Genomic DNA, 11,814 nt, shown 5'->3' on the forward strand with positions numbered 1-11,814 from the left:
CTCCTCCCGGAGCCCAGAGCTGCGGGAGAACGAGGCGGTGGCGGCGGCGGCGGCGGCGGCTTCCTCGGGGGGGTTGTGATTAGCTCACAGGAGCCATTGACGGGAGAAGAGGAGGCTTTCATGGTGGAATTTACCTCAGGCAAGATGGAGCGGCAGGAATAAAAAGCGAGGAAGGGAAGGGAGCGCCGCCAGGAGGGCTAGAAGGGGCAGCCTCTCGCACCCCGTCCGCCCGCGGTCTCGGGGAGCCCGGGCCGGGGCAGCGACCCCTCCCCTCCCCCGCTCCTACGTTTCCTCAGCCTTCGCCAGGGCCTCCCCGACCCTCTCACGGTTGTTCCGCGAAGGCGTGGGGACTGTGAGCTTGTCCATGGAGGCAGGCACCTTTTTGGATCCAGTCAAGGAAGAGGATTTGTTGTTTTCGAAATCAGAGTGAAGGAAGCACCGAAGCGAAACTTAAGGAATCCTGCCTTCCCGGAGCCGCGGGCGATGCGACTCGGGCTGCCGGGCGCCGCCGCCGCCTGCCCGGCTTCGTCCTTCCCGACAGTCAGGAACTAGTTCTGACCCTCGCCCCCCGGATCCGGATCGAATCCCCGCCCTCCGCACCCTGGATATGTTTTCTCCCAGACCTGGATATTTTTTTGATATCGTGAAACTACGAGGGAAATAACTTGGGAGATTTCTTCTTGGCTCCCTGCTTTCCCCACAGACATGCCTTCAGTTTGGAGGGCCGCGGCACCCCGTCCGAGGCGAAGGAACACCCCCAGCCGCAGGGGAGAGAAATGAAGGGAATTTCTGCAGCGGCATGAAAGCTCTGCAGCTAGGTCCTCTCATCTGCCATTTGTCCTTTCAAACTGCATTGTGATACGGGCAGGAACAGTCCACGGGAGAGAAGACGAGCCTCCCGGCTGATTCTCCGCCTCTCTACTTCCCATATTTCTTTTCTTTGCCCTCCTGCTTCTTGGCTGGCCCAGGGATGACTTCCTCGCTGCAGCGGCCCTGGCGGGTGCCCTGGCTACCATGGACCATCCTGCTGGTCAGCACTGCGGCCGGTGAGTAGCTCCGGCCGGCGCGTCCCGGCCACTTCCCCTGCGGGTGGCGAGGGAGGGAGCCCGCAGAGGCCGAGGCCTGTGCTCGCCCTTCGTCACGCGTTCCCCCGATCGCGGAGCTGCGAACCGGTGCCGGCGCGCCTGCCCCATGCCTTCCAGGGAAATCGCCTTTAATATTCCTGTGTATTTTCCTATCCCCACTTGCATATTCCCACCCCACCCCCCTTCACGGGGTGAAAAAGACATATTGGGTGTGGTATCTTGACATTTTTAGCTGTGAGGTAATGCAACGATTAAAAATAATATTTTAATCACCAGTGAACAGTGTCTATTACGACGTCTCTGGAAACAGACCTGTAGATTTTTAAAATTATTATTATAAAGAAGCGGTTTTGGCTTACAGTAAAAAGAACATCAACTAGAGAACACACACTTGAACCTTATTTTGAGATTTAGATCACTCTGGAATCCATGTTCCTTTCATTATTCAGAAATTTTACCGAATGAATAGAATAAATGTTGAGGAAGCCGGAACTGTGAGATTCTTGATATATTGTATTATACGGTTTGATAAGTTTACTGTTAGTCACCTGGCATCTCTCTCTTGGCTTTGCTGTCGAGACAACTTTGACCTGACATTAGACTTCTAGGAGATTTGACTCCGAAAGTTCTTTGACATTTCATTAAAGTCTAAAGGGTGGTAGTCATCCTTTCTTTTGGATATTTTCATTTCAGTTCTCAGAAACCTTAGGAAAAAGACCACATCTTCTATTTGCAACTATTTTTTCAAGCAGTCTTTTGGTGATTTGCTTTTAGAAATTTTGAGAAGTGAATTCTACTTGTAACTCGTATACTTGGTTTATGATGGGCAAATGGACTGTGCTTTTAAAACGAGTAAAGGACCAAATGACCCTTTCGAATTACCTTTTTTCTTTTGATAAGTGTGTTTCACATTAAACAAATTTCTCATTGCTATGTTAGATACAGAGGTTATTTGCTTAATTTGGTTTTAAAAGTCTGACCTAGGAAAATGCCGAAAGAAAATCTGAAGTTTCCTTTTATGCTTTTGATATTGTTGAATAATGTCTACTGTTGATTAATGTCTGTTAAATTGATGATAAATCTATATGGTTCTGTTAAAATAATTTGAACTTCTGAATTTACTTTAAAACTGATATTTTAATATTTTTAATAATTGTAGTTGCTTTCAGAGTAAAAATGATTTTTCTCCAAATTTCTTTATATTGTGTTAGCTATTTAAATTCTCTAGCCACAAGCCATGTGGTTCCTGTAAAATATGGAGTAAAAGGCCTTAAACATTCCATGAGCAGAAATCTGAGAACATACACTTTTCAATGTTCTTTGTTATTCTTAACCTTTTTAGAATATAGATTCTCATTTATCTTGACGTGCTGGTAATATTGTGATCAGAACTGATAAAAGTAAGAGAAAAAGCATTTATTTAAAAATAAACTTAATTTTTGTTTGGTAATACAGTCATTTTAGAAGAGTGTCTCTTAAAAGAGAGAGAATAAAAGAATCACTGCTAGTGGTTTTAGTCTTTTTTTCTTTAGTGTTGCATAGCACCAGATGACAAAATTTGTGAAGCTGGATTTCAGACTTGTAATAGTAATGATAATAGCTAGTATTTATTAAGTGCCTGCCATGCACCATCAGCTATTCAAATAACTTTACATATATTTTTTCATTTCATCCTCATGACAATTCTATTTTGTAGGTTATTATCATTCCCCTTTTCCATAGAAGGAGAGTAAAGTACAGAGAATTTGAATAACTCACCACACAGTCAGTAAATTATGGAGCCAGGATTACAGCGTGCGCCTTTACGTACCACATTAATGGTAACAGCAGCAATAACAGCAACAACTTCTCACTTTTACCGGATGTATGAGATGGAGTAATGCCTTCACCAGATCAACCTTTGTAAAAAAGCAGGGGCACTTACAAGGTGTCAGTGCAGCAGTGGTTATGCAAATGTCATAGTTCTGAACATGTAAAACTTTGCTTTGCCTAATATTGAAGTGGCTGGTGCAGCTTCATTAAGTGCAAGCTGATTAAAGAGGGCCTGTGTGGATTTGGGTTATATAGATGCAGTGATGTTAACTGGACAGGTGTAAATAGTGCAGCTGAACAGGAAAATAAATCCTAGAAGACTGATTGATAGCACATCCTTTTTTGGGGTCATGGATAAATCATTTCTTTTGAATCCCTCTTTCTCACTTACCAAGTTCTTGGACTCCTTAATTCTTAGAACATTTTCTTCTCTTTTCTTTTTTTTTTTCAGACAGGATCTCACTCTGTCTCCCAGGCTGGAGTGCAGTGGTGTGACCTCGGTTCACCACAGCTTCCGCCTCCCAGGCTCAAGTGATTCTCCTGCCTCAGCCTCCAGAGTAGCTGGGATTACAGGAGTGCACCACCACACCCAGCTAATTTTTTTTCTTTTTTTTTTTTTTTCTTTTAGACAGAGTCTCGCTCTGTTGCCCAGGCTGGAGTGCAGTGGCGCCATCTCAGCTCACTGCAACCTCTGCCTCCCGGGTTCAAGCGATTCTTCTGCCTCAGCCTCCCAAGTAACTGGGACTACAGGTGTGTACCACCACGCCTGGCTAATTTATGTATTTTTAGTAGAGACAAGAGTTTTACCGTATTGGCCAGGCTGATCTCAAACTCCTCACCTCGTGGTCCACCCACCTCTGCCTCCCAAAGTGCTGGGATTACAGGCGTGAGCCACTGTGCCTGGGCTGGATTTCTTAAATATGGTAATTCAGTGACATTTTGCTGTGTAATTATTGGCAACTACAAAATCTTAGTGGCATGGAACAATAGGCATTTATTCTGCTCCATGTGTCTCCTTCTGGGGTCCAGGCTAGAGGGAGAGGTAACATCTATCTGGGGGAAGCTGGTGTCATAGCATTGCCAGAAGAGAAAGAGGCCAAGCCCCAACCCTACCAGCACATTTCCAGACTCTGCTCTCCTAACATCACATTGGCTGACCAAGTCATATGGCCAAGCTCAGAAACAAGAGATATCAAAGTACACTGTGCCTATGATGAAGCTAATATAATATTTGGATGTATAATACTATTGCAGAAGAATGAAGAATTGAAATCCTCAGTCGACCACATATAATCAATAAGATGGTCCAGAAGGGAGGCTTTTCTTACTCTTGGAAGAGGGCCAAACTCTTAGTTTTTTGCATTAAAATTAGATAAACTTTGATCTCTACAAAAGCTATTCTGGCATGTGGGATTATGTGATAGTAGTGGTATTGATGTGGATAAGTAGTGAGGAGAGAGAGAACTGTTCACACAAAGACAAAACCTTTCCTTCATTAAAGGCTAGTTTCTGTTTGTTTGTTTTTTTGAGACAGAGTCTTGCTCTGTCGCCCGGGCTGGAGTGCAGTGGCGCAATCTCTGCTCACTGCAAATTCCACCTCCCGGGTTCACGCCATTCTCCTGCCTCAGCCTCCCGAGTAGCTGGGACTACAGGTGCCCGCCACCATGCCCGGCTAATTTTTTTGTATTTTTAGTAGAGACAGGGTTTCACCGTGTTAGCCAGGATGGTTTCTATCTCCTGACCTCGTGATCCGCCCGCCTCGGCCTCCCAAAGTGCTGGGATTACAGGCATGAGCCACCGCGCCCGAAGGCCAGTTTTTTTTTTTTTTTTTAACAATGAAAGAGAAGAAATTCATTATTGATTTCTGATGGGTAAATTCTAACCATTAAAAAATACTGAGTGGAATCTGTGTGAATCTGTTAATTTTATAATTGGCCACACCACTTACTTTGGCACCTACTTGTAGATTGCTGTGCTGTTGGATATCAGTTTTTGGTTTTTTTTTTGAGATGCAGTCTTCCTCTGTTGCCCAGCCTGAAGTGGAGTGGCATGATCTCGACTCAATACAACCTCCGCCTCCTAGGTTCAAGCCATTCTCCAGCCTCAGCCTCCCGAGTAGCTGGGATTATAGGTGCACACCACCATGCCTGGCTAATTTTTGTTTTTTTTGAGAGGGAGTCTCGCTCTGTGGCCCAGGCTGGAGTGCAGTGGCCGGATCTCGGCTCACTGCAAGCTCCACCTCCCGGGTTTACACCATTCTCCTGCCACAGCCTCCTGAGTAGCTGGGACTACAGGCACCCGCCACCAGGCCTGGCTAGTTTTTTTGTATTTTTTAGTAGAGACAGGGTTTCACCGTGTTAGCCAGGATGGTCTCGATCTCCTGACCTCGTGATCCACCCGTCTCGGCCTAAAAAATACAACAAAAACTAGCCAGGCGAGGTGGTGGGCGCCTGTAGTCCCAGCTACTCGGGAGGCTGAGGCAGGAGAATGGCGTGAACCCGGGAGGCGGAGCTTGCAGTGAACTGAGATCTCGCCACTGCACTCTAGCCTGGGCGACAGAGCGAGACTCCGTCTCAAAAAAAAAAAAAAAAAGAAAAAGAAAAAACAAAATTAGCCAGATGTGGTGGCGCATGCCTGTAATCTCAGCTACTCAGGAAGCTGAGGCAGGAGAATTGCTTGAACCCGGGAGGCGGAGGTGGCATTGAGCCGAGATCGTACCACTGTACTCCAGCCTGGGCGACAGGGTGAGACTCCCGTCTCAGAAAAAAAAAATTATTATTTTCAAAGGCACTCTCATACCTGTAATCCTAGCACTTTGGGCGGCCGAGGCTGGCGGATCAATTGACGTCAGTAGTTCGAGACCAGCCTGGCCAATATGGTGAAACCCCATCTCTACTAAAAATACAAAATTAGCTGGGTGTAGTGGCAGTCGCCTATAATCCCAGCTACTTGGGAGGCTGAGGCAGGAGAATCCCTTGAACCGGGGAGGTGGAGGTTGCAGTGAGCCAAGATTGTGCCTCTTCACTCCAGCCTTGGCAAAAGAGCGAAACTCCCATCTCAAAAAAACAAAACAAAACAAAACCACTGATATGAAAGATTATATGCATGCCTAGAATCACGATGCTCAACACTATACCTTAACCCTGCCTTGTGCATCAGCAACGTTTAAAATACATTACCTAAATTATCAAGATATAGTACAAAATGTGTGCAGTCATTCACATCTTAAATGTGTAGACAGCAGACTTGGTGGAAAAATTATGAGACATGATAAAGTATTGTGCCAGAGGCATTGGCCTAAGAATTTTAGATGGAGTTAGGTATTTGGAAGAGTTAGGTATTTGATCCACGTCTGTTTCTGGAAGGGTAGATGCAAATGGAGGTTGAGAAATTTCAGTTTCTTTCTTTCTTTCTTTCTTTCTTTTTCTCTCTCTGTCGTGTCGTGTCATGTCCTGTCCTGTGTTGTGTTGTGTTGTCTTGTCTTGTCTTGTCTTGTCTTTTTGAGACGGAATTTTGCTCTTCTTGCCCAGGCTGGAGTGAAATGGCAGGATCTCCACTCACGGCAACCTTCACCTCCCGGGTTCAAGTGATTCTTGTTCCTCAGCCTCCCGAGTAGCTGGGATTACAGGCATGCACCACCACGCCCAGCTAATTTTGTATTTGTGGTAGAGACGGGGTTTCTCCATGCTGGTCAGGCTGGTCTTGAACTCCCGACCTCATGTGATCTGCCTGCCTCAGCTTCCCAAAGTGCTGGGATTACAGGAGTAAGCCACCGCTCCTGGCTGAGAAATTTCAGTTTCTTAAAGCCAGATCTCACTTCTCCTTTCTCCTTCAAGACAGTAGTTTGCCCTTATCATTGGTGTCAAAAATATACACGATCATGTACTTTCATTCTGCCCCAGTAAGTTTAGTGCAAAATAGGATAATTTAGAACAAAATGTGTTAATGATAAGTGTGAAGGGATAAAATATTTGGCCAGTAATCCAAATTCTCGTTTTTTTGTTTCATTTAGATGAGGAAATAGTTAAGACTTTCTATTATTATTAATCTGTTTTCAATCTTTGCTTTTGTAGATAAGAATAGTCTATGAGCAAAGCTATATAATTGTTGTAGACGCACCAGGCTATCCTTTTAGGGCAAGCTTTTTTTTTTTCATTTGAAAAATTAAGAGAAAAAATATTAATCTTCACACAACCCTAACACTTTTTGTTTTGTTATGTTTTCTTCTAATTAAAAAGAAAGATGCTTTTTTTTTTTTTTTTTTTGAGACGGAGTCGTCTCGCTCTGTTGCCCAGGCGGAGTACAGTGGCATGATCTCGGCTCATGACAACCTCCACCTCCTGGGTTCAAGTGATTCTCCTGCCTCAGCCGCCAGAGTAGCTGGGACTACAGGTGTGTGCCACCATGCCCCACTAATTTTTGTATTTTTAGTAGAGACAGGGTTTCACTGTGTTGGCCAGGCTGGTCTCGAACTCCTAACCTCGTGATCCACCCACCTTGGCCTCCCAAAGTGCTGGGATTACAGGCATGAGCCACCACGCCCGGCAAAAAAAAAAGATGCATGTGTTTTTATATGGTTGTGATTTTATAATATCTATTAATTATATCTCAGTTTTTTTACATAGAATAATATGTCATAGGTATATGTGATCTTAATAGCTATCATTTTTTCATAATTGTGTGATATTCCATTGAGTGTATTTGTTATTTACTTAATTCATATTGGGAGATGTTTAGGTTGTTTCTGATTTTCTTCTCTAATAAACAATGTCATATTTAATACTTCTGTGCATATGTCCTGCTTTTTTGATTTATTTCCAAGTTCTTGTTTTGACCTATCAGCAGCATGAGCCAATTTAATCCTTTTTTTTTCATCCTTCAAGTACTTCTTCATTTGGCTTTTAAGATACTATTCTCTCTTGATTTTTCTCCTACCTCACCAGCAACTTTGATAGTTCCTCCTTATGTCCCTGACGGCTAAATATTGTTGTGTTGTTTCAGGATTCAGTCTTTAGACCTTTTCTTTTCTCTGTGTGCACCAACCCTCTTGGTGATCTCATCCAGTTTTTTGGCTTTAAATAGCATCTAAAGGTGGACAAGTTTCAAATTTATTTCTATCTCAGACTTCTTTCCTTGAAATTCTTTTGCGTGTAGCCAGCTGTGTATCTGTCGTATCTACTTTGATGTCTGATATTCATCACAAACTTTACCTGTTCCAAACTGAACTTCTGAAGCTGCTTCACCAGACCTGTTCCTCCTATGTCTTAGCCTATTCAGCAAATGTCAGTTCTATCCTTCCAGTTGTTAAGGCCCCAAATTAGAGATACCTTTGTCTCTTGTCTTTCTTTTTTTCACATTCTTATCCAATGTGATAGCAAAAACTCTTGACTTTACCTTCAAAATATATCTAGAATCTTACTGCTTTTTACCACCTCCACTATGCTACTACCTTAATCTAAAAGCCACTGTCTTCTTTTACTTGTACTTGTTTACTAGACTCTGTTTTCTCTGTTAACATCTTTGCTTTATTACAGTCTCCTTTCAACATAGTAGCCTGAGTGAGCCTTTTCTTTTCTTTTCTTTTAATTTTTTTTTCCAGACAGAGTCTCACTCTGTCATCCTGGCTGGAGTACAGTGGCGCGACCTCGACTCAGTGCAACCTCCACCTCCCAGATTCAAGCGATTCTCCTGCCTCAACCTCCCAAGTAGCTAGGATTACAGGCGCGTGCCGTCATACCCAGCTAATTTTTTTTTTTTGTATTTTTAGTAGAGATGGGATTTCACTGTGTTAGCCAGGATGGTCTCAATCTCCTGGCCTCATGATCTGCCTGTCTCGGCCTCCCAAAGTGCTAGGATTACAGGTGTGAGCCACCATCCTGGCCAGACCCTTTTCATACATAAGTTAGATAAGACATTTCTTTGCTTATCTCATTCTTATTCCCATCTCATTCGGAATAATAGTCACAGCCATTTAAAATATTGTACACAATCTGGCTTCTGCAATTTATGACCTCATGTGCCAACCTCTGTCTTGCTCAACTTTTATTGGGCTTTTAACTTTACAAACTAGGAAATACTCAGAAAATTAAATATTTTAGAAGAGATTAGATTTAAAATACCTTATTCTATATAATTTGACAGTGGCTACAATTAGTAAATATATATTGGGGAAGTGAAGAGACACATAAGCATTTCTCAAGTCTTTAGTATAGTCACTAAGTGCTTTACATGTATACTATGTTATCTCGTTATCCTCTAAACAGACTGATCAGTACTATTATTTTTCTTTATTCTGCAGATGATTAAACTGAGTAAGTGGGACACTTGGGAATCAAGGTCAGGCCCCTGTAGCTCCAAAGCAAAACATTCGTATAATATATAAAGTGTTAGTCTAAAGGCTTAAAATATTTGGAATCTTTTAGGCATCTGAAAATCTTACTGGGATTTTGATCATGCCAGAATAATTGTCCAGATCGAACTATGTCTTAGGTATAGTCTCTTATTTTGCTGTAAATGACAGCAAATATGTTAGGTTTTGTTTTATGTGTAGCATTCAAATGTCAGTGGATAATAAAAAAAATTCATTGAAGATTCAAAGCTTCAATTTTGGAAAAGAACACCAGTTAGATTAGAAGAATGATGATGACATATTTAGTTGAGGATAAATTTTTAATGTTTCCATGTGTTCTTAGTGATTAAAACTCCATGGGGCCAGTCTAGTGTGAAGAATAACTTTTTATATTTAGTTACTTCACAAACGACTGTATTGTGCTGTTATAAGGCAAGATTAAAAACAGTCAAATGATCTGAAGAGATGAATTTATTCATGTTACTTATTGAAACAAAGTTTTATGTGGGATACAACTTTTCTGAGATATTTAATCGTTTTTTCCTTTGGCTAAACCAATGTGTTAACTTGATGAAACATTATCAAGAATGCTAATCTAGGTGGCCGGGCGCGGTGGCTCACGCCTGTAATCCCTGCACTTTGGGAGGCCAAGGCGGGCGGATCACGAGGTCAGGAGATCGAGACCATCCTGGCTAACACGGTGAAACCCCGTCTCTACTAAAATACAAAAAATTAGCCGGGCGCGGTGGCGGGCGCCTGTAGTCCCAGCTACTCGGGAGGCTGAGGCAGGAGAATGGCGCGAACCCGGGAGGCGGAGCTTGCAGTGAGCTGAGATGGTGCCACTGCACTCCAGCCTGGGCGACAGAGTGAAGACTCCGCCTCAAAAAAAAAAAAAAAAAAAAAAAAAAAAGAATGCTAATCTATAAATTCTGTTTAGTCTTTCACACCAACTTGTTCCATTTGTACAGCTGTTTCTTAAGAATCATTGTTTGGCTGGGCACAGTGGCTCATGTCTGTAATTCCAGCACTTTGGGAGGCTGAGTTGGGTGGATTAACTGAGATCAGGAGTTCGAGACCAGCCTGGCCAATGTGGTGAAACCCTATCTCTACTGAAAATACAAAAATTAGCTGGGTTTGGTGGCATCTGCCTGTAGTCCCAGCTACGTGGGACGCTGAGGTAGGAGAATTGCTTGAACCCAAGAGGTGGAGGTTGCAGTGAGCCGAGATTGTGTCATTGCACTCTAGCCTGGGTAACAACGAGACTGCATCTCAAAGAAAACAAACAACAACAAAAACATCATTGTCTATTTACTTAGGTTTGTAAGAAACTGAGTTATACTGATTCCTTGCTAAATCCTTCTTTTAAAAGCAAGATGTGCCGGGTGCAGTGGCTCATGCCTGTAATCCGAGCACTTTGGGAGGCCGAGGCAGGCGGGAGGCACGAGGTCAGGAGATCAAGACTAGCTTGGCTAACACAGTGAAACCCCATCTCTACAATAAAATACAAGAAAAAATTAGTCGGGCATGGTGGCGGGTGCCTGTAGTCCCAGCTACTTAGGAGGCTGAGGCAGAAGAATTCCCTTGAACCTGGAAGGCGGAGGTTGCAGTGAACCAAGATCGCACCACTGCACTCCAGCCTGGGCAAAAGAGCGAGACTCCGTCTCAAAAAAAAAAAAACACAACAAGATATTAGTCTTAGGTTTTTACTATATTCTACTCTAAGCATCTAATAGGCTTTATATTTCACATTACCCTTCTAATGAACATAGATTAAATTCAGTAACTGACAATCTTTAATAGATTAAATTCTAGTTATTTGAAATTAAAAGTGTGGGCTGGGTGCAGTGGCTCACGCCTGTAATTTTTGGGAGGCTGAGGCAGGAAGATTGCTTGAGGCCTAGAGTTTGAGACCAGCCTGGGCAATATAATGAGAACCCTGTCTCTACAAACAATTTTTAAAATTTAGCCGAGTATGAGTCTGTAGTACCAGCTCCTTGGGAGGCTGAGGTGGGAGGATCACTGAAGCCCAGGAATTGGATGCTGCAGTGAACTGTGATCATGCCACTGTACTTCAGCTTGGGTGACAGGGTGAGACCCTGTCTCTTAAAAAAAAAAAAAAAGACTTATTTTTGCTTTTAGCCTTTTATTTTATCATTTCTTTTAAAAAAACTTTTTGTTATTTAAGATTCTAGGCCAGGCGCAGTGGCTTAAGCCTATATAATCCCAGCACGTTGGGAGGCCGAGATGGGTGGATCACGACGTCAGGAGATCGAGACCATCCTGGCTAACATGGTGAAACCCCGTCTCTACTAAAAAATACAAAAACACCCCAGAAAACTAGCCAGGTGAGGTAGCGGGCACCTGTAGTCCCAGCTACTTGGGAGGCTGAGGCAGGAGAATGGCGTAAACCCGGGAGGCGGAGCTTGCAGTGAGCTGAGATCCGGCCACTGCACTCCAGCCTGGGAGAAAGAGCCAGACTCCATCTCAAAAAAAAAAAAAAAAAAAAGATTCTAAAATTTATACAAAGTCGTTGTAAAAAGGTTTTTTTTTTTTTTTTTTTTTTTTTTT

The 11,814-nt window shown here is 43.1% G+C and overlaps 1 protein-coding gene across 1 annotated transcript in view; it reads left to right on the forward strand.

The window, feature by feature from the left end:
- Nucleotides 1-432: 432 nt before the first annotated feature.
- Nucleotides 433-11,814, forward strand: part of BMPR2 (bone morphogenetic protein receptor type 2) — a 202,059-nt gene continuing 190,677 nt past the window's right edge. Inside the window, exon 1 of the mRNA XM_025404320.1 lies at nucleotides 433-1,046. Coding sequence (XP_025260105.1) covers nucleotides 971-1,046 — 76 coding nt within the window. The 5' untranslated portion in view covers nucleotides 433-970. The remainder of the gene's footprint in view (nucleotides 1,047-11,814) is intronic.

Source organism: Theropithecus gelada, chromosome 12 (genome assembly GCF_003255815.1).
Source record: "Theropithecus gelada isolate Dixy chromosome 12, Tgel_1.0, whole genome shotgun sequence".
In the NCBI taxonomy this organism is placed as follows: domain Eukaryota; kingdom Metazoa; phylum Chordata; class Mammalia; order Primates; family Cercopithecidae; genus Theropithecus; species Theropithecus gelada.